Source organism: Gymnoscopelus microlampas (genome assembly GCF_963454915.1).
Source record: "Gymnoscopelus microlampas genome assembly, chromosome: 7".
Lineage (NCBI taxonomy): Eukaryota > Metazoa > Chordata > Actinopteri > Myctophiformes > Myctophidae > Gymnoscopelus > Gymnoscopelus microlampas.
In genome coordinates, this window is record NC_139944.1 from 16540916 (window position 1) to 16568291 (window position 27376).

The 27376-nt window shown below is 41.6% G+C and overlaps 1 protein-coding gene across 1 annotated transcript in view; it reads left to right on the forward strand.

The window, feature by feature from the left end:
• The first annotated feature begins 326 nt into the window (after positions 1-326).
• angpt4 (angiopoietin 4) overlaps positions 327-27376 on the forward strand; it is a 78947-nt gene continuing 51897 nt past the window's right edge. Inside the window, exon 1 of the mRNA XM_084062895.1 lies at positions 327-937. Within this exon, the coding sequence (XP_083919021.1) occupies positions 518-937 (420 nt within the window). The 5' untranslated portion in view covers positions 327-517. The remainder of the gene's footprint in view (positions 938-27376) is intronic.

Below are 27376 nucleotides of genomic sequence, written 5' to 3' on the forward strand. Positions count from 1 at the left end.
CTCCCTCTCTCTTATTCCCTCTCCTCCATCTTTCTCTCTGTCTCCCTTCCACATCTGCTGCTTCTGTCTCTCACCGACCAGCTCATCCATCCAAAGTGCGTCTGCAGTGCACTCTCGTGTCGCAGCGTGTCTGCAATTAGGACCAGAGGGACTTCAGAGGGAACTCGCCCTTCTACAAAGAGCAACAGGGCCCCCCATCCAAGAATTACTGTTTGAAGGAACTACGAGGTTCAGGAAGGAAACCCTCACCGTCCCTACCAGAGGGACAATGTTTGTCCTCTTTACCAGAGAGTGAGGGAGGGCACAGGGGGGGAGAGTCATTTCAGTGCAAGACCACCGGTGTTGCAGACTGCAGGTGTTTCTGCCCAGGTCTGACTTTCATTGGAGGAGAGAGATCGCTCTCCATTCAGGAGTGTCCTGTGTCACCCAGTGTTTCACCTGAATGTGAATATAGGGTCAGAGCAAGCAAATTAACTTCTATTCGAACCTCTGGGACGGACATCTCAGACAAAGAACCATGACACGCTTTCAAGTCAGCCGTGGGCTTCTTCTGCTCCTAGTTCTCCTCCTCATCGGGACTCTTTCTGATCTCACCGAGGCAGCAGGTGTTTCGAGCGGAGAGCAGAGAGGAGGAGGAGGAGTTGGACGAAGCCAGAGAAGAGGAGGAGGAGGAGGAGGAGGAGGTGCGGAGAAGCGAAGGAGGCTCCACCGCGTCCAGAACGGCCAGTGCAGCTACACCTTTATCCTCCCGGAGCTGGATGGATGCGGTGCAGGGCCGGCGGCGGGGCCACAGCCGGGGCCGTACAGCGGCGGCGGGCCCCGGGGCCCCAGTGTGGTGCAGAGGGACGCGCCACCAACCCTGGACAGCGAGTGGTCCACCCAGAAGCTGCAGAACCTGGAGACCGCCATGGAAAACAACACGCAGTGGCTGCACAAGGTAAGGACAAGAGACCATATTAGGTGGTTAGGTGGTTCTCAAACTTTTTCATGTCAAGGACCCCCAAATTGTATTTGGCCATGGACCCCTCCATCTGAAAACTTTTTGTGCCAGGGGCCCCCTGAAGAGAATATTTGTGTTTAAAAAAAAATCCAGATTTCCCAAACATTTCCCGGATTTTTCAAAATTTCAAAAATAGCCAACGTACAAATGGATAAAGTAGTTTCTCCCTCAAGGGGGGTCCCCGGACCCCAATTTGAGAACCACTGATATAGCCTAGACCAAATAGAAACAATGTGTGGCTTTATCTGAGAAGCAGAGTACAGTATGATTGAAGTAATATGGAACAATAGAAGAGAATAATGGAAGGTGTTTTGAAAGTGTTCAGGACAGAGGCAAAGCAACGTGGGTGTGTTCGTGTCGAGTGTGGGCAGAGTCGGTGGTGGCATCCATAGTGCTTTGTCAGCATTGTGGAAATATTGTGGAAATATTGTGTGCATGCGTGTGCATGTGTGTGGCTGTGTCTTTCATGCATGTGTCAATATTATGGAAGTATACTGCTCTGATTTCCTGTGCATTGTTGGTGGTAGTCATGCGTGTGTGTGTGTGTGTGTGTGTGTGTGTGTGTGTGTGTGTGTGTGTGTGTGTGTGTGTGTGTGTGTGTGTGTGTGTGTGCATGCGTACGTGCGTGCGTGCGTGTTTGTGTGTGGTTGCTGCAGTCATTGTTGCTGGTACTGTAGTAGTGGTTTACTGTATGTGTGCATTAATTCTCACCCACATTAGCACATGCATGCCAGCTGTGTGTAAGTGGTATTAATGAGTGAGGTCATGAATGGGATGCAGGTGATCACTTAATTGCATTCCAGTACCTTCCTCCTCAGTAGATAATTAACTTACATTTATCAGTTGTTAATAGTTCTACCCAAGTAGAAGTATTATACTTTTGTTGTTGATATTTTATTTTATTTTATTTTATTTTATTTTAAAAGCTTTCTTAGATTCATATCTGAATCCTTAACACAGAGTCTACAGGTCTATGTTGGGTCCTGCCTATATGTTCCAGGAAGAGAATGCAGCCTACTTACCCCAGTAGATGTGCTGATGACGGTTAACTTTTTTGTGTGTGCATATTATTACATCATAAACACATTCAGTTTCAGCCTTCTGTCCTGTTGAAGTGTCCTTCAAATCTACCTGTTCACTTACTGCCAAGTTGCACTGGTCCAGAGAATCGGCTAATGCCTCAACATGTGTTAACAATACAGTTATTCAGTTCACATGGGCTGGGCTGTGGAGAGTGACAATGGCTGCAGCGAAATATATGCTTTCAAACTATAGTCCGACCATACAAAACACTTTCTTCAGGATTTTAGCTGCGATTATCCTTGTCATTTAACCATTCACTCAGCTACCAGACAATACACAGAACCAAGAGGAGTGGTGTTTCTCACCAGGTGATGTGAGTCTATGAAATCCAATTAGGGAAAGCAAAACATTTTGAGAAGGAATCGGCCAGCTTCAACTTTGCATTCATCATCATTATTTGCATGTGGCAGACGTATGAGCGATATGCGGTCGAGTTTGAATAATGATTCAGTTTTTAGAAATGTGAGCCAGTATCACAGTGAGGGAATGCTGACCTTGCATCGCTGACCAACTTCCTTTTAATTAAAGTAAATTAAATTACAGTGAAGTGTCTAATGTTATATGAACTGCATACCTGGTAATGATTTCTGACTCTGACACTAAAGTAAGCTATCAGTAGCTAAATACATGGCCTTCAATCATTTCATCCTTGACAACAGGGGGAAATGACTGCAAATTGGAACTCTGGTACTCTGGTAGTATTAATGACTTTTGTGAGATTAGATTTCACGGATACATTATACGGTTCCAAATGCATTCCAATGCAAATGGACCGCGTAAGAATTTAATTATTTCTGCTGCCCACCAAAGTCGATCCGACATTCCCTTTTTTTCCTTCCTCTTGGAAGAGAGAAAGATGAATGAGGGATTAAATAACTTTGAAAGACTGCAATCAGGAGAGTCAGAACGGTGCTTCAGTGAGATTAGAGTAGACCATTGGGAATTTAGCAGGTGGACGATGGGTATGGTGTGTGTGTGTGTGTGTGTGTGTGTGTGTGTGTGTGTGTGTGTGTGTGTGTGTGTGTGTGTGTGTGTGTGTGTGTGTGTGTGTGTGTGCACGTGCTCGTTATTTGCGCCATGACAACGGCACATCTGCTCAATGATAGCCGCGTGCCCAGGCTTTTATTTTAGTTCGTGTTTGGCTCAAAAAGAAAAAGCTAAATGACAATATGCACAGATCAGCGGCCTCACTTCGCACATATGCGCACGCGCGCGCGTGTGTGTGTGCTTGAGATTGAGAGCGAGAGAAGGACAGATGGAGAGAGAGAGTTTAAGAGATAAACTGTCTGGCAATACATCATTTGTATGGATGCAATATTAAATTGAAGGCAAGACAACAGTTTCTAAAGGCCTGAACCATGTAGAATTGATTGCCTTAACTAGAACAGTCCTCCTCAGAGCACAGATCTCCGCCAATCTCCGCCAGGCCGGGTTGTCTACCCAGGGCCCGCAAACTTTGGAAGCCAGTCATAGCCAATTGGAATGGGAAAAAGGCTTAACTTTTCAAAGAATGTTAACTAATCTTCTTAAAGAAGAATTTGACAATGTCAATTACAGTTGATAAAACATAAGATAGAGATAGAGAGAGAGATAGAGAGAGCATACACATTTCACAGTATAAATAATTTTGGCTCTCAGTCTTCTGATTGTACTTCAGCCCAGTGACTTAGTTAGCGGTTTAATTGCGCAACAACATTGATGACATCAAACCTTTTATGTACAACTCATGCGGCTCACTGATATGTGCATGCAAGCGGGACGGGTCCTTGTTGTCATGATGTCATCATTATTATGTTCTCTGCTGGCCTCCCCACTCCCCCAACCCCAACATCAACACATGCTATTTCAAATCCACTCAGCTTTAATTCAATTAAGTTACAAAACCAAATCCATCTTCCCTCTGGCTTGTATATTTCTTTTTTTTGGGGGGGTGGAAAAAACGTGAAAAGTCGAAAACACTTTTTATTTCATTATTTAGTGCAAATCTTCGCTTTGTTTGCGGGGGCCTTATTCATAATGTTCTTGACTTTATGCTCATTTCTCACGATATACTTACGCCTGATTCATAGAAATTCCCTAAAAGTTGCATAACGTCTCTGTCGGGTGGAAACCTCATATATCCAAAACTGTTACTTTTCAGGATTAAAATTAAAAAGTAGCAAAAGTAGCAAATCTACAAGCTCAAAATGCGGCGCTTCGCACAGCGTTTCGCGGTTGTGTATCTGCTACTTTTTGTGTGAAGCTGTAGTATGATCTAGTAGGGCATTCATTTATGAAAAAGTCAGAATATGGAGATATCAACGGCATCAACAATAAGGTCCCTAAGTCTTCGGGCATGGTCCACTGACCAGCTTTTCTTTTTCTTTCTGAAAACAACAAAAACGATGTCAAAAAGTAATTTCACCCACTTCTTTACCTGTAAACCTGTGACAATGAAGTTGATTGTGAATGACCAGCGAGTGACCAGCTGTGCTGAATGTGGGCAGGGCAGAATGTGACATACATGGGAATACATTTGCTGATTTGTAGTCCGTTTGAGTGGATGTGGCTGTTGGTCAGACATGAACGTGCACAAAGTCGTTCACCAAAATTGGAACTGGTCTTTCTCGCTCCTAACCCTGATTTAAAAAAAAATCCTGTTTACTAAATTAAAAGCTCAAGAGATGAACACTCTATAGCAATGATTACTAACAGAATATAGATTTGAATGAAAACATATGCCTTACACCATTTAATGATTGGGAAACTTGCCACACAATTTATAGCATCTCTCATAATGATTTTCTTTAAAACATATAATTCCTCACTCCTGTTCCTGATAAAATGCCAATCAATTTGCTCGTAAAGGGAGCACACAGCTCTCTACTGTTATGAGGACTCAAAAACAGCACCCAGCAAAGGACATTTGGACCCCATCCTACCTGAAGGGCCCCCATACATACATACATACATACATACATACATACATACATACATACATACATATATACTGTACATACATACATACATACATACATACATACATACATACATACATACATACATACATACATACATACATACATACATACTGTACATACATACATACATACATACATACATACATACATACATACATACATACATACATACATACATACATACATACATACATACATACATACATACATACATATACATACATACATACATACATACATACATACATACATACATACATACATACATACATACATACATACATACATACATACATACATGCATACATACATACATACATACATACATACATACATACATACATGCATACATACATACAAATGATATAGTTGTTGGAGTGTCTCTTTAGGGCAGTGTCTCTGTAAATTGCAGTAAGTGAGGCAGTTAACGGGGGTTGTTTAGATTGATGCCAAATGACTGACTTCAAATGAACCGCGCCTATTTCCCTGACACTCCAAAGAGAGAGAGAGAGAGAGAGAGAGAGAGAGAGAGAGAGAGAGAGAGAGAGAGAGAGAGAGAGAGAGAGAGAAATTGAGTGAGAGAGGCAGAGAGGACAGAAGCAGGGAGACTGAAACACAAAAAGAGAAAAGTACAAACAGAGAAGCATAGAGAAACAGAAAAAAAGAATATCCTATGAGTTACAATGGAATGAGTTAAAGTACTTGACTATCACATGATCAGATAAAATATGAATTAATAATAAACCACCACATAACTTTAACATAATCTCTACAGGATCTGTGCTTGTTGAATGCCGTTTGACAGCCAATCACACACACATTCCTAAACATTCAGGAAAACTATTATTCACCAATTGCTTAGCTAGCAAGCAATTGGTGAATAATTGTATGAACTAGATTTTTTAAAAAGCTGCACTTTCATAATGGCTATCAGTATATGACAGGTGGCGAGGTAATAGGCATTGGGAAAATTAACATATGTTGTTACTATGCCATCAATCTATTTCCCTCACTCTGTAATGTTTTCAGAATAAACCAATAACAGTAGAATTTTATATGTGATGGCTGATATAAACAATTTCAAAGGGTGGCGACTGGTGTATCAGGAACTGAACTACAAACTTGCACTTGTGTCCATAGTGTCCATAGTAGTGTGTGTGTGTGTGTGTGTACCATAGTACAAATATTCTACACAGTAAATCCCAACACGTTGAAATGAGGCAAAAGTATTGACAAAAAAATCGACCCAGCTGTGTAGAAACATCGGAACCCCTACCACAATCTAGGCCCCACATTAAGGCTAATACTCTGCTCCCTCATCCTTTACATTCGTACATCAAACGACTGCTAAGCCGATCGCGGTGACAGCACTAATAACAGTTAATAGCAACAGCCAAACTATGGCCCATTATCTCCTGCTCAAGACTGCACTCCAAAAACAAACAGCCCCTACTCTCCCATTTATATGCAATTGGACGTTAATTGTGTCATTTAAAAGAATTGTCAGTGCAAAAGTTAGAAAAGTTGGATTCACTTTTTGTTATATAGCAAACATTATTTGTATAGCACTTCATTTCACAGTGCTTAACAGTGATGGAAACATGCAATACAAAAATATAAATTGTACTGTGGCATTGCAATGCTGTCTACAGCCCTCTACTACATACTGTAACGTGAAACACACATTCTCTCATATCTTCTGACAAAAACCTTCAACGATAATACCAAACTTTTTTCTTTAAAAAAAAAATGAATACAGTAGAAGTCCTGCATGGTTTAATGCAGTGTTACCTTTCAAGAAAACAGGAAGGTTCAAATGTAGCAGTGCCTAAATGGGTTTGTGAGGAACGAGGGGGCTGTCTCCCTCTGGGAGCACATTCTCACTCCCAACTCGTGCTTGGTAGGGACCCCTTGCTTCGCATCACTGGGTACGTCCGGTAAACCAGTGGTTCTCAAACCTTTTCATGTCAAGGACCCCCAAATTGATATATATTTGGCCGCAGACCCCCATCTGAAAATGCTTTGTGCCAGGGACCCCCAGAGGAGACGATTTGTGTAAAAAAAAGTTATTCAAATGTTTTGAGGTTTTTAAAAATGTTCAATAATAGCAGATGTACCAGTGCCGCGCTGTGAGCTTGTACATTTGCTATGATTTTTTTTATAGCCAACGTATAAGGAGAAAGTGGTTCAAATGATTGTGATGCTGTATTAACAAATTTAGCTGAGGACCCCCAAGGACCCCTGGGGGTCCTCGGATCCAACTTTGAGAACCACTGCGGTAAACTGTGTTGTCACGTGACTGAATGCGGAAGTTTGTCACGCGTCTGACGACGGAATGCTGCCAAGGCAGTGTTGCCATTAAAAACATGGAAAACAAGACAAATACAAGTCAAAACACTGACCAAAATGCAGGCGTAGCCTCAAAAGCGGGCTTGAGCCCCGCGAGGTAATCGGTGGGAAGCCCGCTTCTGCTGACTTAGCACTGTTAAATATGTGTAGGGTGGGAACCAGTTATCATGTCTCGTTGTCATCAAGGGTGTCCTCAGGGGCAATATTGGACGCAAAAGGTACCTAACCATGAATTGAAATTTGGGAGAGAGAATGTGTTCTTATGAAAATGCGTAAATGTACACATGTGATTGTGATATGCTGTATGAAGATTGAAGACACTGAATCCTAATCACACTTTGGGTAATATGGCAATGCAGTGCTTTCGGTAATGCCTTAAATTCCTCAATCTGTTTTTACATGCAACATTCATTGTTCCCCAGGGAACACGTTCATAAGTTCTAGTCGCTGAGTTTTCTCTCCGTTTATTTCCCTGCTGGGAACAATGATCAGGAATCATTAATGGCCATGGGAGGAAGTGCTGGGAATGTTTTGGGAATGGTTTTCTCTCTGTTTAGCTTTATGCTGTGGTGAGCTCAGGGGGGCATGTGTTAAGGGCGTGTGTTTAATTGCTTCATAAAAAAAAGCCTGACTGTAGCATGCAGCCTGAGTCGCTGCTGGTTTATGATGCCATAAGCTGTATCCTTGTCCTTTTAATGGCATTAGGCTTTGTCTGATTAGGTTGAACACATGGATAGTGACACGAGCGATCTCTGCTTTACATGTTATGTGGTGGATGACATCAGTGTTTAACTACTTGAACCCTAGCATCCCTATTCTGGGGGGAACATTCGCCAAAAGAATAACGACTATGCCCACTACTATGGCCTAATAGCCTATATTTACCTAAATTCTATGCCCAGAATAGGGTTGGGTTCACATGGTTAAGAGATGGATTTGAACGTCTTAATGCATTTCAAAGCATAAATTGGTTTAACTCATAACTCAAACATCCATCACTTACTAACCATGCAGTTATGTCTGGCCTGACAGTTATTCAGGCACATTTGTTAATGTTTTAATGACTTGAGAATATGTAAATAAATGTGAGGTTTAAAAACAAAAACAATTGTTTATGTACAATATATGGCTGAAGCTGTGAATAGAACATGCGTTTTGGCCCTCCGGCAAATTTGGAAGCCAATCGTAACCAATTGGAATGGAATCTGAAAAATAGGAGCAAAACATGGGTTTTAAAGAAAATAAACTTTAATTTGCAACTTGTAGATGAGTTGTTTTTGGCAAGCAAAACCGACGTACTGCAGAGTGTAAATTGAGCTTTAGCAACAGTACTTAACATTATAACACAGCTGCTTTGTGACTGCATGCGGCTGGGTTGTCGGCTCTGCTTTGCGGGGGTTTTAACTGCCTCATAAAGAGCAAACAAAATGGGCCTCCTGGCTTCATGGGCTTTCCTTTCTAGTGGGAGCCAGGTCATCCTTCCATATCACTGCTGCTGATTACTGGCCTGTTATCAGCGCACGGCATCTCTGACTGCTGCTGCACACACTTCAAACAAAACCTCCCAGAGACGGAGAGAGGGAGAGAAAGAGAGAGAGAGAGAGAGAGAGAGAGAGAGGTGGCAGAGGAAAATGCTTCCTTTACTCTCAGAGTGAAGGGCTGATGGAGAGGAGAAAAGGGGAGAGAGAGAAATGAACAACGCGGTAAGCAGAGGGAGAAAGAAGGAGTGAGTGAGAAATGGAAAGGCATGAGGGAACGTAAGAGAAGATAATAAGGGAAAGGCACAGAGAAAATTCGTTGTCAGATAGAACAAAACGTCACATTGCAGTGCTGAATTATGTTAAAACAGCATGAATTTGGTTTACTATCAGAATTTAGAGCTTGATCTTTGTATTTAATGTTTGGTAAATTTGACACACATTTTATGAAATCTCCCATGTAAGAGAATAGGTCATCGCCAATCTTGATATTTGACCTTCAAGTTGTTGCCATACAGTACGGCACATATTGAATCAGAGAATTGATTCATGGTCTTGTGTTGTGCTCTGATGATGAGGCAATGTATTGGAGTTAACAGAGTGACAAACAGTACATACATAGGCCTACATACATACATACATACATACATACATACATACATACATAGGCCTACATACATACATACATACATACATACATACATACATACATACATACATACATACATACATACATACATACATACATACATACATACATACATACATACATACATACATACATACATACATACATACATACATACATACATGTTTTAGTTGTTTTTGAAAAAAGCATAGCCTGTGAACACATTTTCCTTTTCTTTTTTTATGGCAACAGATGTACTGTACGCTTCAAATAATGAATGTGTACGCAAACACTTTTCTGTAGCTTTTAAACTACATTGATAAGACACAATATCAGCAGGAATCACATAGTTGTAAATGCATTTTCTAATAAATATTTCCCATTCAAGGTTACAAATGCATGGCTTAGTTTTGATTATTTATTTCAACTTTGAAAACTAGCCTCATGCTCATGCACAGTACAGTACACAGACAGCAATGAAATATGCTCTCCCTTTGGCAGAATGGACAGATATCACTGACTGCAAGATGGAATGATAACAAAAGTGGCCCGCTCCTTTTGTCAATGGTGGTTTATGTAAGACTTTCCAAGCTGGCTTAACCTCCACACCCACCCCCAGATGGGCCCTGTGAGGAGTCCCTGTATGGCCTCTCACTTTATCTTTGTTTAAAACTTTTACACAGGCCCTGTACAAACTCGTTCTCCCCCCTGAGTCTAAACGCTTCCCTTCCAGGGGCCTCAACCATAGTACAAACCCCACACTGTTCATGTTAGTGATATTGGGAGATATTCCCAATCATGGGGTAAAGGCTCATTAACAAAGGCCTGTTAAGTGTGAGAGGAGACAAAGCAGGATAAATTCCAGTCATCCTACTGGTAAGGTGCGCCAGGCCTCAAAGTACTTGGGATGGTGGGAGTATACGCTGTACGGTAAAAGTGAAGAGCTGGCACATCGACTTGGAGGGTAAGTGCAGGACCAACAAACATCACAGGCAGTTAAAAAATATTAGTCCACACACTGTGGCTTACTGGGCTCCCAGTCAAAAGCTATATTGCATGATTAACATTTTGACCAAAAAGTCTTCTTCAGAATTAAGCATAGGACAACACAACACTCTAGTAACACCTCAATGTCAAACACCAATCAGTGCTGGGCTGCACTGATCCCACAGCCAGTGTTCAGAGTGCCTAGTCTTCCTCGAGTACAAAATTTGTACTCGAGGAAGACTAGGTCTTCGGTAAGAATGGTCTTTTTACAAGACTGAATTATGTGCACAACATGCAAAATACAGGAAACAAAACAGTAAGAGCATTATACAAAAAAAAAAGTTATATACAAGAAGACTGTTGTAAGACAGTGAATAGTTAAGGCCATCTAAGGTCAATAGTTCCACACTGAGGTACAAACACGGAGAGATGAACAATATCACAAAGCAGTAATGGCCTACAATAATTACAAAAAGTCCCTCATACAGTACATAGTTTAGACATAGTTTGATATACTGATTGAATTAAATGATTAAATGGATTATGTAAACAAACAATGGGCATTGCTGTTCTCACTTCCTTTGTATTGATGCTTTTTTGGCCTTATATGTTGTGGTATATACTGTATCAAATGTTGAACCTCAGGTGGGAGTTTGGTCCAAATTGAATGCATCAATTTGCTGGATCAAGTTAGTCAAGGTTGTCATGGCACATGCTACTCATTTAGGAATTGGTATTTCACAATAACAACAAAAAAAGCAATTTGCAGGCTCCACATGGAATACATAGCCTAGAGTAAATGTTTATTTTATAATGTGTGTAATTTGTATAATCCTGTGCAGTGTATTTTATTCTTCTCTGTAACATTCAATTATCTTATTGTTCTCTTTCTACAGGCCAATTGTGGCCCTTATACTGTTGGCACTCCTTTGTAATGTACGTTTTTTTCATCTTGCTTAATCACCAATTCCATGCTACTAATAGTGATTTGTTATTTGCTGAATCTTCCACGTGCAGATGTACCTCCCATTATTGTTGGTCTTGGACATTGGCTAATTGAATGACCTGCGCCTGCCTCTCACCTGTTTATAAAATCACTTGTAGCCTCTATCTGTTTGTGACCTGACGAAGATGTGACTGACATCGAAACGTTGTCATTCCTGCCTTGAACCCTGCTCTATTAAAACAAAAGGCTTCAACTGTCCGAGATGCTCCAGTGCTTTCTTCTTACCTGCTATATGCGTCTTGCTCATGAGATGCACCGGACCAACCTGATTTTGGCTTGAGGAACGGCGGAACCTCCCTTTACTCCTAAATTTGAAATAGCTCGGCTTTTAATGACAGTTGTGCCATCATGTGTAGAATACTTGCTAAACAGGAAACAACATTCATTGTTCAGGAACCCCAGGAAGACTAGAGGCTCATTCATGTGTCTCTAATGGGGGCCATGCACTGAAAGGAGGGGAAAGGAATGGATCTGGTTGGAATAACGTGTTCCTTCCACACGCTACGTCCTACCGAGGAAACTCCCCACTGTCAGGTGATAAGAAGCGGTCTGCTAACTCCACATGTGTTGAAGGAAGCATGAGCTCAGTTCGGGGCTCTCCCCAGGCTGGCAGACGGAGAGTAGCGCCGAGGATTACAAGCTTAGGCATTGGCACTGGGTGAAAAAATAGGGTTACAAAATCGTGAAAAAAAAAGAAAAAAGACGATCTGATCTCTGCTTTCCATAGGCTATTAAGGTAAAGATGGCAGTTGGTGCACATATCATATGAAAAATAGTTGTTCAAGAGTGGACGGTTGCACGATTATGGCTAAAATTATAATCCTATATAATAATCATGATTATTGTTAATCATGATTTGTGATGCCTTTGTTGCTGCTCAAAATGGTGTGCAATGGCCTCTGTGATCATTTTATGGTTCCTCTGTGAGCCTGATGAAGATGGGTTGTGCAATGTTCTGGTTATGTTAAACTTTGGTGAGGATAAAAGGTCATGGTGCAACAGCTGACCAAATAAGTTGTTTGAATTAATTGTCAAGTTTCACAATTACATTATTGTGAACCATAAAATCACTATTTATGATCACACTCGATGAACTGTGCAGTCCTATGAGAGGCAAGTTCTTTTTTTCTTTGTCTTTTTTGTTTTTGCTAAAACCGTATCGGTGGGAGGTTAGAATTGACCACCTTGAAGTGGAAAGACTTTATTCACCACTTGAAGCACTTGAAACACTTAACTTAAGAGATGACACAAAGAAACAAAGGGGGCAGAGATGAGAGAGAAAGAAAGAAAGAAAGAAAGAAATATATAGATATAGATAGATAGAGTAAGTAACTTAGGTACTGATGTCCACCACGGCAAATTTCACGGAATTCAGCCCACATGCACGGCTGCGCACGCACGCACACACACACACACACACACACACACACACACACACACACACACACACACACACACACACACACACACACACACACACACACACACACACACACACACACACACACACACACACACACACACACACACACATTCACCACTAAACTTCCCCCCTCCAAAAAAGGTATACCCATTGTACTCACACTGACAGTTGCCTTACTTTTGACATGTCCATGTGACGCTACAACACAGAGAGATAGATAGAGAGAGAGAGAGAGAGAGAGAGAGAGAGAGAGAGAGAGAGAGAGAGAGAGAGAGAGAGAGAGAGAGAGAGAGAGAGAGGGAGAGAGGGAGAGGCGGGGGGAGATAAACAGGCGAGACAGACAAAGAGCTTCAAGGAGGAGACAGAGAGGAAGAATTGTCACCTTTGAGGTTAAAAGTCAGAAGACAAAAAAGGAACTAATCACAGATTAAGTACAGCAAGAATCCAGAACAACAAAGCACTGAGACTTCACTCCATCATGCTCACTGTTATCCACACAGATAAAGGAGAGAGAGAGAAAGGGAGAGAGAGAGAGAGGGAGGGAGGGAGGAAAAGCTTCTCAACTATCAATGTAAGAGAGGAGAGATAGTGTGCGTGCGTGCGTGCGTGCGTGCGTTTCAACAGGAGAGAGATAGAGGGAGGCAGGAGTTCTTTCGGACCATGAAAATGGGACACTATCAGAGAGAGAGATAGAGAGAGGCTTGTGTCAGATCGACAGACAGACAGGCGGACAGGCGGACAGACAGGCATGCAGGCAGACAGACAGACAGACAGACAGACAGACAGGCACGCAGACAGACAGACAGACAGACAGACAGACAGACAGACAGACAGTGATAACGGAACACTTATACACTACTACTTCACAGAGACCAGCGACACTTCTGCTGCTCCTAGCAGCTGTCTGATGTCTCAACTCTGACACACACACACACACACACACACACACACACACACATACACACACACGCACACGAAAACACAGTACATGTGCACATATGCACATTGGTACAGTATAAACACACAACCATGGTGGTTCCTTTAAAGCTAAAATCTGTGACTTCCCCGAATTCAACTGATTTATTTTAACTGATTTGCACGGACTGCAAACAAGGTATGGCAGCCGTTACTCAGCTGTAAACAAGTTCCCACCCTTGTAAACATGGTTTCCTTGGACCAGATCGTTGGACTGCCAATGTCAGTATGTTTTGTAATGAATTCAGTTATGGTGTTTATTAGATAGCATACTGTAGCATCAAAATCTGTTCAACCACTTTAACCATGTACACATTGGCTATTTGAAAATAACTGAAGCTTGGCTTGTTCGAGCTTGTGTTATTTACATCATATTTTTTGAATCATTTTAACAACACAAATCTTAAGGTCTCTGGCACAAACTATTTTCAGATGGTGGTCTGTGGCCAAATACATATTCATTTGGCGGTCCTTGACATGAAAAGGTTAGAGGTTAGAGAAGCACTGTCCTACAGAGTGTACAAGCTCACATGGACGGTTAGCTCATGAGCTAATGTGCTGCATCATGTCTGATCCTTTCTCTGACTCACCAGCCTGTGGCTGTTCATCGTCTCGCTCATATTTACAAAGTCATTGAGACCAATAGCTACACTTAACGCACGCTCGCACACACACACACACACACACACACACACACACACACACACACACACACACATACACACACACACACACACACACACACACACACACACACACACACACACACACACACACACACACACACACACACACACACACACACACACACACACACACACACACACACACACACACACACACACACCATTCGCACATGTAAACAGTAATTCTCTAATCAACTGATGTTTTTCCCACCGGACACACACTCACACAAATGCGCACGCACACACACAGATGTGTGCGCGCGCACACACACACACACACACACACACACACACACACACACACACACACACACACACACACACACACACACACACACACACACACACACACACACACACACACACACACACACATCCACTCCACTAATCAGCTGCTGTATTTCCCATTGGTGAGCATACACAGAGGGTTCATTTGTCAATTACTCTTTCCCAGGGAACCTCAGCTGGCAACAAACCCACACACAATAACACAACATAATAATCACAACTTTCCCATTACTTCCCCTGAGAGACAGTTACAGTTGTAGTAATATTAGTAGTGTGTGTGTGTGTGTGTGTGTGTGTGTGCGTGCGTGCGTGCGTGCGTGCGTGCGTGCGTGCGTGCGTGCGTGCGTGCGTGCGTGCCTGCGTGCGTGCCGGCGGGCGGGCGGGCGGGTGGGTGGGTGTGTGTGTGTGTGTGTGTGTGGGTGTGTGTAAGCGCAAACATGAGCCAATATCAGATGGATTAGCTGCTAATTAAGTGTGTAATCGGGTTTGTGGCTGTGCGTCTGTGCCTCTGTGCGTGCGTGCATGTGTGTATGTGTGTGAAAATGTTTCTATACAATATGTAAAATAAGTTAACTTTCACGTTTTTTATATGTCTGACTTTACAAAAACGTGCTACGCATTGTGAGCTTGTACACCTGCTTAAACGTCTGCTATAGCGTTGGTCAATAAGAACAGAATTACGTCATTATAACAACGGCAGTGACCAGATGGCACAATTTCCATCTACTCTGTGTCTCATTGGTGTGCTACTGTACTGTATATATGGACAGTTCAGAAACCTGCCTATATGACATCGTCGAAGGGTATTCTAAGCTAATACAAACTAGTAACTATACAGCGTTTCTCTTCCTGGAAAGTTAGCATGCTGACTCTGAATGTTCTCGAATCAATAAAAAGGAGTTTGAAATCTGGTCTGATGATGTCATTGGTAGGCAGATTTCTGAAGTCCACAAGCCTCCTCTACAGAGACACAGACCAAGTAGACAGAAATGGTTATATCTTCTAATGAGCATCGTGAGGACCAGTTATATGAAGATAGGTTGAAAATGGGTGAAGAACTTTGCTGGGTGTCTGCAAGCCCTGTCGATGCTGACCACATTTCTTGTTGGATTGGAGTATAGCCTCCGTTTAGTGAAATGTAACACATTGCTTCTGTGCTGTACTGTATGTCTCTCCTCTCTACTTTACTCCAATAAACGGATCTCCCCATGAAATTTTGTCAAAGGTAGAGTGAGGTTTGTGTGAAATTTAACCCATATATCAAAGTCAAAGTGAATTGACAAGTCACTATAGAGTCTGGGAAGCCCCTTTAACCAAGCGTAGATATGCTTAGACATAGCCAACATCAACAATGATTTAAAGATATTTAATCACAATTGGGAACAATTGTAGAACGTGAAAGCATTTGTATAATGCTGACAGCTAAATACATGGAGATTTGATCACTATTTGGAATAATGGACTTGCTGTGTTATTGTGTTATTGTGGTAAAGACCTGTAGTTTAACAGTAAAACACACACACACACACACACACACACACACACACACACACACACACACACACACACACACACACACACACACACACACACACACACACACACACACACACACACACACACACACGCCTTTTAATCAATTCCCATAATGGCTAGTGGTGGATGGATACTTATCTTCATTCAGTGACGTGTGTTGCTACGTGTTTATTTGTGTCTGTCTGGTCAGCCAGTCACTGACGGATTGAACGTCATGAACACAATCTACTGATGTGCTGTGAATAATGTGCTGCTTTGCAGGCCTCATTTGTTCACATTAGACAATGAAGCATAATGCTGGACATGCTAATAAACAGTCATTAGCTGACCTGAATTGTGTGTGTGTGTGTGTGTGTGTGTGTGTGTGTGTGTGTGTGTGCGTGCGTGCGTGCGTGCGTGCGTGCGTGCGTGTTGTTTGCCAGTTTCCATGAACAGCTACAGTAACACACATACGTCTCAGACCAACTGGAGCTAGTTAAAAGGAGAGTAAGTGATATTTCGTTGTTAAAATACTGCGAGACAAGTGTTGAATCGCTCTACATTCTGATAGTAATCGTTGTTATCCACTTGTTTCCGGTGTCCCACGAGGCCTTTAGCAAAATATAAAAATAAAACATTTACCATTTCCGTTTGTCATTCATTCAATTAATTTCAGTGATGATCCGTGTCAGTCAATAATAATGTGGGAACACTACCTGACAGAAATAAAAAGGGTCATGCCGTTACCTTCTGCGATTGGTGGTTGGGAAGATGACATTCGGAAGATGAGATCGCCCTGGAAATTATATCCTCTTATTTATTCCATTTTGAAGCTTCAAAGAATTCTACCTTTGAGCGGTAACCATTATTCACTATTCCATTCTATTCTATAATTCTATCATTCTATTCTATTCTATTCTGGTCTGGTCCCTTCCATTCCATTCTTTGTTGACTCATTCTAAGCCATTCTGTTCTTTTCCATTCTATCCCAGATACTGTATAGAAGAGCTTCACAATGAGCTGAAGGTGTTGTGCAATAAGCTTTAGTCAGACTCAAACAGATGGATCCAAGTGTCTCTATCCACTAGAATGACATGATGACACATGCACGCACGCACACACACACACACACGCACACGCGCACAGGCACACGCACACACACACACACGCACACACACACACACACACACACACACACACACACACACACACACACACACACACACACACACACACACACACACACACACACACACACACACACACACACACACACAAAGGGATAGGAACACAGATACAGTGGTCATTACTCCACCAGCACATTTTCTCAGAGGGTCTGGTGATAAACATTTAGTGCTTTCTAGATCTCCTCACTCCTCTCCGATCCAAAGTAAATGTTATTTGGAGTTTACACCCATGTATACACTGCAGTCCACATTAACTATTCATTTTTCTAAGACATGAAACAACACTGTTGTCGATGTTGGGAGTGATCTATATAATATAGCATGCACTGTGGCTGTATATGGGCTACAGTATGCAACGTTGTCACTGAACGCTTCTGCGAAACATACAGTTACAACGTTTTCTCTGGCGACCAGGCTGGCCGTATAGACTGCACTTGTCACATACCCACCCTTCATTTTTCCTTGGCGCGGGTTCTGAAAAAAGCACTGATCACTTGCGCGGATTGGGTTTATCCGACCAATTAGTGCAGACTAAAGCCCTACACGGCGGACCGATCAATGTCATGGCATGCACCTGTCTGCTAAAGGAACATGTCAAATATCCTGAAACTCGTCCTCCAAACACGGTTACTGCTGATGCTTTGGTCAAATCACATCTGAGGAGACAATTGATCCAGCACAAAGGAACCAAAACACAAACCAAAAAAAACAGCATTATCATTATCATTTATTAACTTAATGGTGTAGATCTAATGCTAATTTCTTGTCTTCGAGAACAAATATGGCACACACATATGTACACACACATTCACAGTCACAGTCACAGTCACACACGCACACGCACACACACACACACACACACACACACACACACACACACACACACACACGCTCTTTAGGGAGATAGTTAAGCAAGGGTACATGCACACATAGCCACATAGTTATGCAAGAGTGCATGTTTATTTAAATCCCAAATTTGTATACAAATGTCCTTTTGGTCTGTCAACCACCTCTTCTTTCCTTTGATGTATATAAGCATTGTTTGGTCTGACTGGCCTCTCTCCAGGACCATTACATCCCACCTTCATTTATAATGATTACGCTGTAAAGTTTTTACATCACACAGTGGTGGACACTACAGGAACCAAGTACATTTACTTGAGTATTGTACACAAACAAACAAAAAAAATAGAATCTGTACTTGAGTACAGAACAAAAAAAACAAAAAAACAATCACACTAACACAGGAAAAACAAAAAAACGATTTGGCGTATTTTGAATATAAACATGTATAGGATGACTAGAAAGAAAAAATACAAACTGGCTGGAAGGAAGAGAAAATATCACTTAACAAGAGCACAGCCACTAATAACAAAACAGAATGTAACATACACAACCAACACCACTACTGCAAGATTGGCACTATATGAACTGATCATAATCCTTCTCCATTCCCACTCAGACCAAAAATATCTAAACCGAACCCCATGCCTTATCAAACACCCTACAAACATTCCTACATTTTTTAATCTAAGCCCCTCAAAGGGGAGTATCTATACTTCGACTCAAGTACTCTGATTGAGTACTTTGTTCACCACTGGCGTCACATAGTCCCAGCACTGATGTCCCCCCAGCAGAGAAACATTCCTTTCGAAGATGGTGCAAGCAAACGTAAATCCCATTACATCCCACCACTGAAGTGGTTACCTGCTAGTTTCAGACCGCTCAACGATTATGCCTTCTATTGTATTGCAGGCATAATGTGTGTACTTGTGTGGTACAGTCATTGGCTTACCACACAAGCTTACAGTAGGTTGTGAAAGCTCCAAAATGATGATGAGCTTAAATTTCTAGGAGAGTTGCTTTTAGTTACATTGACTGTTGATTTTGTTGTATAGTTTATTGTGCTCAACTGCAGGACACTCATTCTGGTGTCACCAGTCTCTTCTAGTAAAGACACTTTCTGTTTACTGTATGTAAAGACTTTAAATGTGTGTTTGAATGGAACAAAATGCTAGAAATGTGACCAAATACCAAAGAAAGCTACAGTTCAGCATTAACTCAACATCTATTTATAATTATAATTATAATATAATTATAATATTATAATAAATATCACACTTTAAATGCAAGCAACTAATGATGAGTCATGCTTTTTTTTAAATCTTCCTCCATGCTCCAATTTGTGTGAGAGAGAGACAAAGAGAGAGGGGGGGGTCATATCGCCCAGCCCTATTCCTGACAACCCGAGGCGTTTATACAGTGCTCTTGTCCTGCAGGGTTCTGAGGGTTTTCACTCTGAGCCGGAAGGTTGACTTTGGAGACAATACAGATGGTTATTGTGTCAGGAGTGTCTTTCCAGAAGATGGGAAACAGACTAACAGAGCGAGGTCAGGGTTCTGAGAGGGTCACTGACCTCTCATTGAGTCAGAAATACCACACGGTAATATCCTGAATCTTAATTTAAATGAACTCTCTGAATTGTACTGTGCAGCAGGTCAGACTAGAGCTGGATGGGCACAGGAAAGAAAGCTATTATTCTCTGATCCTAACACTGACACATTCACACACACGGTTACACACATGTTTATGACCAGCAGATACAGTATGTACATGAGGTTAAGCATAAGGTACAAAAGTGATAACAATTTGGTAGGTCCACATAGCGGCAGGTATGCATGATTAGACATAAAGTGCAAAACACACATAGGGCAGAAACTCTACAGGTAAAACATAAATAACAATGATCCACATGGCAGGTCCAGGTGGGATGAGGTAATGATGGTGATGACTGTGAGCTGTATGAAGCCTGCAAGTAGATAAACTAAAGTAATGTTCTAACTTCTAAAACATGACAGTGAATATTTGGGATTTTATTTCTTGAGTATAAGTCCCTTTATAACACGCTGTACTCGCCTATTCTACTTTTAGCCACGCAGTGTTTGTTTATGCTAGCTGGTGAAAGAGGAATCTCTCTTCTTTTTGCCCCTGCATTGCTCCTTCCCTCTGAGCGACTGGGTCAAAGCTCTTCTTGGCCCAGTTTGGGAGAGTTTAGGGTGAGCCAGCAGCATCTGAATTGCTAAGAAAACACAGAAAAATCCACTTCCAGCTCAATCCCCCAATTTTATGATAACACATAATTAATCGCGCTGGAATCTACTGGCGCAATCACATCTGCTCTTAACCCCTGCCACCTCCGTGTAATTACGCGACAACATTGAAAATGAGCAATTTGAGCTATTTGTTGCAGGGAGAATTTAGTGTGTCTTTAGTGTGTTTTTTGTGCAAACAAACAGAAGGCAAACAAAGAGAAAGCAACATGCAAACAGACATATTGCCAAAGCAGAACACAAACAGTTTTCAAACCCAACAAACTACATGTTCGAAAGGTATGCTCAAACCATATCTCTGATGTCCGGCAGAAACCAGCTAACTCCAAAATGTTCATTTTTCAGGAAATGACAAAAACAAAAAAAAAGTGGAGTTAGGAGGTTTTGTTCATCATTGATAAGAACAGCTGAATGGACCTCCAAGCTCACAATGAGGTTTGAGTTCAAAAGGGGATGGAGCCTGGAGTCAGCTAAACCAGCTGAACTTAGCTGGTTTAGCAGAAAGTTTGAGGTTCCAATGGAGTTAGCTGGTTTTGTCAGAAGCGCTTTGTAATACTTTTCATTGGTTCAATATTTGTTTAATCAACACACAGACGTAAAGGGTGTTCAATGGCCCTGATTTATGAAAAAAAAATGCAAAAGCGGAAAAATTGAGCTGGTTCCTGCCGGACAGCAACGATTATGCATGATCATATGCATACTGTATATGAGTGTGCATATGGTTAAATATCCAGTGGTACATACTCAAGTAGACTCCATTTAAGTAGAATTTTGAGGTACTTTTACTTTACTTGAGTATGTCCAGATTATCCACTACATCACAGAGGCAAATACTTTTTACTCCACTAGTGTTATTTGAAAACGATATTTAATAGTTATTTTTCTGATTTAGATTAGATTTATGATTATAAAACATACAAATACAATAACCAGATCTGTTTTATACATTGACCATTAGAAAATAGCCGATCTACAAGCTCACAACGCAATGTGATGCGTTGTGAGCTTTTAGATCCTTTAAGTATATTTTGATGCCGTTCATTTTGTACTTTAAACTCAAGTACATTTTTTAATACAGGCCTTTTACTTGTAACAGTAGAGTATTTTTATATTGTGGTATTGATACTGTACTTCTTCCATATTTAACACTATAGCACATTCAACATTCAGCACTTTAAATGTTTAACCACTTAAACCCCAGCATCTGTATTCTGGGGGAAACTTTCGCAGGAAAATAGCCGATTGACAAGTTTCGATGCGTTGTGAGCTTGTCAATCAGCTATTTTCAGCAAATATATTTATGTATTTATGTGTGAAAACAGAAAGGTTACTAGTATAGAGCCCTGAGGGACTCCGGTCAACCAGTAGGGTTTAAGTGGTTAAAGCATCATTACATACAGTACGGGATGAACCCCAACAAACAAATATTGATGTTGTTAATAACTGGATAACCTCAATGTGATTACAAGTCAAAGTGGCAGATAAAATAATTATGAACTGTGTTTTCTCAAGAGTTTCCCATAGAGACAGAGAGAGTTTCTTAAGGCAAACAGACCAAACATTGCCATGGCAATGTTAACGACAGTTTGCACAAACTGTCATTACACCATCCGCAGAGTCGTGACTGATTTTTAATACAATTATGTTGTTGTGTTGTGGGAAACTAGTGTTTTTCCGCAAGGTTTGCCCTCATGAACCATAGCACAAACAAACCCGTGCAAACAACGGTTCATACATTCAAACTGACAGTGGTTTTGTTGATCAGCTGTTTGAATTGGAAACCTCCGTGATGTACTTAACCACACAAAGTGAAGGATAAAGAATATGTGGGGCAAAACAATTATGTTTTTCTCTGAGATTGTACAAACAAGCAAACTAGGAGAGTTGACTGGTTTATAATGTGGCGAGTCTGGGCGGGAAAAGTGTTTTCTTAAATGTTTTTTTCTTTGTATGACAGAAAGATTGTTGATTTGTTTGTGGGACTTTCTTGCAATGAATATCGTCTCCTTGAAGAGAAACAAACAGATCAGGGATTCTGGAGAGGGGCTTGTTGGACATACAGTACAGTACAGTATTGAGTTGGACATACAGTACAGCAGTGGTTCTCAAACCTTTCCATGTCAACGACCCCCAAATGTATTTGGCCGCAGAACCCCATCAGAATATTTTTTTGTGGCAGGGACCCCCCATAAAAGATTTGCTTTGTTAAAATGTTTCAAAAATAATCTACATTCTTCCCTTTTTTTCTCCAATATCTTCTGACAGCAGATCCACAAGCTTGTCGCTTTCTAGATTGTAGTTTCAAATAGTCGAGTTTTATGCTGTGTTAACTAATTTTGCTATGGGGGACCCCCCCATAGAACCCCCTCAAGGACCCCTGGGGGTCCCGGGACCCCACTTTGAGAACCACTGCAGTACAGTATTGTAATGAGCGTCTCAAAGGGACTGGAGTGTACTGGTAAGTGTCAAGTGGACACTGATGACACAGTGTTGACTTCTGAAGTGCTGTTGTCTATGAGATTGACAGGGTGAAGTCCAAGTACTTCATGTTGTATTTATGTGCATACTTTGATTATAAACCACCATTAAGGCAATAATGGTAGTATAAACACCTTACCCTGATAATCTTAATTGCAGTAAGCCTGTTTAATTTCTGCTCAATCTGTGCGTTCACACCTGACTCTGTTTTCAAAATCACTTAAACCCTATATACTTTTTTTTTTAAAAACACTGTATTCAATTAAAACAATTCTGGATTGCAGCGTTAACACCAGGATCCAGAACAATATATTGATTGTTTTCTACATCTAGTCGCTGAGTACAGCTCCAGATTTCTCCAGGCAGCCGACCTAGGGGTCTAAACCGCTGTCCTTCTGGGTCGCCGCTATATCAAATTCACTGCTGTTTCACCTTATCCATCCGGCAGATTATTTATGTTGTGTTTTGTGAATTCACAGATTGTGTTTTACATGGAGAGTAGATCAGCATGTGTCCTTTGTCAAACTCGGACCTACAGTGCGTATAACATTAGTCTCCAAACGGCCCATAAATCTGCTGCTCCTACTCCACATTTTTCATAGAGGGTTTGATGGCTACGTTTTATGGCCATTAGTTACACTTAGATGACAGTTTATGTTACGTAAATGCTACACAGTACACACGCACACGCACACGCACACGCACACGCACACACACACACACACACACACACACACACACACACACACACACACACACACACACACACACACGCACACACACACACGCACACTTGTAAGGATATAGGCCTTTAGCAAGACATTGACCCTGCACAATAGTACAAACATTCATAATCTCACTCACACAAGTGCATGCAGTAAGAACCATATCGTTACTGTCGGCCAGAAACCTCTTATCTCCATATTTGAACTTTTTGTGTTTTTTTTTCATAAATTAACGCCCTTCGTGATCATATAACAGCGTCACACAAAAGTATCAGAAGTAGCAGATTCACAACCTGGAAACGCGGCGCAAAGCGACACGCTTTGAGCTTGTAGATCTGCTACTTTTGATGATTTTGAAAAACAATTGGACAGTTTTGGACATATGAGGTTTTGGACGTATGAGGTTTCCACCCGACAGAGACGAAAGCTCTGAGAGTGTAATGGACCTGTAAGGGTCCAATTGTAGACTCTCTGAGTTAAGTTAACACTATAGGATTTTACAGTGCACAAACACAAGCAGAAGCAGAAGCCTGAGACATATAGTATACTGATAGCTCTGGTCCAGAGGGTTAGAGAGTTCTCACTAACGTTCTGCCAGGAACTGCGTATTTCCCATAGACTGTAAAGTGCGATGTCTAAAGTGTAGTAAAAATAAAGAATATGGGCGGGTGGCGTAGTGCTTGCCTTCCACTGCAGATGTTGTGGGTTCGAATCCACCGTGGTGCATCTGGCTTTGTCGAGCATCTACTACATGAACACAATTAGGGTAAAAATTGGAACTGCATCTATTCTTACGGGTTGGGCCAACACCTGTCAGCAGGGAGTGTTGGGCGGGAGGAGTAGGATGAAGGTTCTACGTCCTCCCGGTGGGAGCTCCTCACTTGAGTCAGCAGGATACAACACAGAAATGTGTGTGGGGAGGAATCAATATGCATAATAAATAAAGAATAGAATTTTGCTTATGGAAACAAAGGCAGTTTTATGATGTTGAAAGCCTATTCTCCGCGGTTGGAAGCCTCTCAGAACTCCACCTTTTGTGTAAAATCCACTTTTTGTCCAGAAAATAAAATCCACCAGACAGAGAAACTTTGATTCACTAAACTGCGGCATCTACAGATCTGGTCAATATAAAAACAATATTAAATACACATTTCCTGGACCAGAGCTAAGTATCCTCCTATCTGATGTGTGAGACGTGGTATTGAATGTCCATGTTCTGACTCCAACACAACAGGGGTTCTGTAAATGACAAAACCATCGGTGGCTTCAGCACATTTTCACTACAGTAGCTCCATCATTATTATCAGTCTTTCTCCTCATGTTACAGACAGATGCAATACAACAGAAAGACCCTACGCACGCGCACGCACACACACACACACACACACACACACACACACACACACACACACACACACACACACACACACACACACACACACACACACACACACACACACACACACACACACACACACACACACACACACACACACACACACACAATACAAACATTCTCGCTCTTAAACATAATACATGAGATACACATAATTCACAATCCACAGCAACTGTGTTTTAGCCCTTGGGCTGATACGGCCTCTCTGTCTGTCTATCACTCCATTCAATCAGGGCTAATACAGGCTGGCTATGGAGGGGGGTTTGTACAATGACTACACTGTATACTATCAGGGCCGCATTAAGACCCCTCAGGGCCGTGGAACACCACAAAATCAAAGCCCCCCCCAGCGGCGTAATTTCACGCACAGGGTGCCCAACCTGCGCGTACGAAATTTTTCGGGTCTAATTCGGTCTAATTCGGTTCTATTTGACCAATATAAATCAACATTTTTTCTTTAAATACACAAAAATTAAATACACAATTCTCACGGGGCCCTGCAGGCTGCGGGCCGTGGAACGCAAGTTCCACTAGGTTCCACGGTTAATGCGGCCCTGTATACTATACAGTGCAGTTCTGATACGGATAGATGCAGGTTAGAGCCAGGGCTCTGTAAGGCAAACTGCTTATTGTTTCATGTGAACCATGTGCACAGTCAATTCCTCAGTGTTAATTTAACTCAGAAAGTCCATTTTGGTCCCATTTGTACGCTCTCTGAGTTCAGTTATCACCATGGATTTGTACTGTGTGAGACTGCCCACATGGCTCAAGTGTGGAATCTCTCCTCATCAAGCTGTACAGCAACTTCAAAACAGTGAGTTTTCCCTCAGGGGACCCGAATACTCAGAACTGCAACTCAGAGCCCAAATATAAACCAAGGGTTTTCTTTCTCTCACATAGCCCTTACGGAGACCCATTGTGTTGGCAAACCTTCTAATACTGTCCCATCATGTTCCTCTGAAGCAAAATATGCTGCTAGTTAAGCTTCTGGGTTTAACTAAGGGATTTCTTTTTTTAATTTACATGAGCATAATGCCATTGTTCCTCTCCATTGTAATGCTTGCCGGAAAATATAGTCTGCAGTTATCTCCTCCAGCAGGGAAGTGGAGATTATTTTTTCACCCTTGTCCGTGTGTCTGTATGTGCAACTGTGGACAGCTAATCTTGGACGTGTGTGAAACTTCAAATGCACCACTGCATCACTTAATCTTTGTTTTTGTCTTGTTTTTTCATAGCTATAATAGCACATTTAAGGTCACATGTCGTGATGCGATGCGTTGTGAGCTTGTAGATCGTCCATTTCCGCTATTTTTGCACGCCATTATGTATGCTGACAAAGTAGGTAGGGAATCAATTTACAAAAAACATTTATTGGAACATAGCCTACAAGGATTCTGCCCAATATGTGATTGTACTGTATAAGTCACTTCCCTTCCCTCTTCCACCAAGGAACCAAAATGGAAATAATCCTCATCCTCAATAATCCTTTATTGTGTTATCCTACTTTTGTTTCTATGATTAACTTGTCCAATAAAATCAATCAATCAATCGAAGTTCAGAGGCTATGAAAGGTAAACAATAAATGTGGTCTGTCTTAAGTTGAACTTTTAAGTTCTCTCACAGCTCATGAACTTCCTTGTTTGCATAGTTAATTGTTTTTTGATTGGACACAGCTGGCTGGTCTCCAGGCAACCGATTTACTCTTTAGGTTCCGAGGTGCTTCCTTGCTCAGACCAAGGCTATGAAAAGAAGGGAAGGACGTTAACATCAGCTCATTTGTCCGGCAATAGGCTCTATGCAAAGCAGCCATATGTATTAGCAAGAAATTGGGTTGCTTCCTTACTTCCTTCACAGGTGTTGATGAAGGCTCTGTTCCATTAGTGTCCTGTTGCCTCCCACAATTTTCAAGTGCTTCCTACCGTCTGTACCACGGAAGTGCTGAAAGTGATCCAGGGCTAGAGTGGATGTCCCGCCTCCCCCTGCTTCCGTCTCGTCTTTGCAGTCATGTAAATTGGTCCTACTGTTAATCAAATTATTTGAAACATATATATAGCTTCCTTCTAGGCAGAAATTATAATTTAAATATGTATTTTAAAGATGTT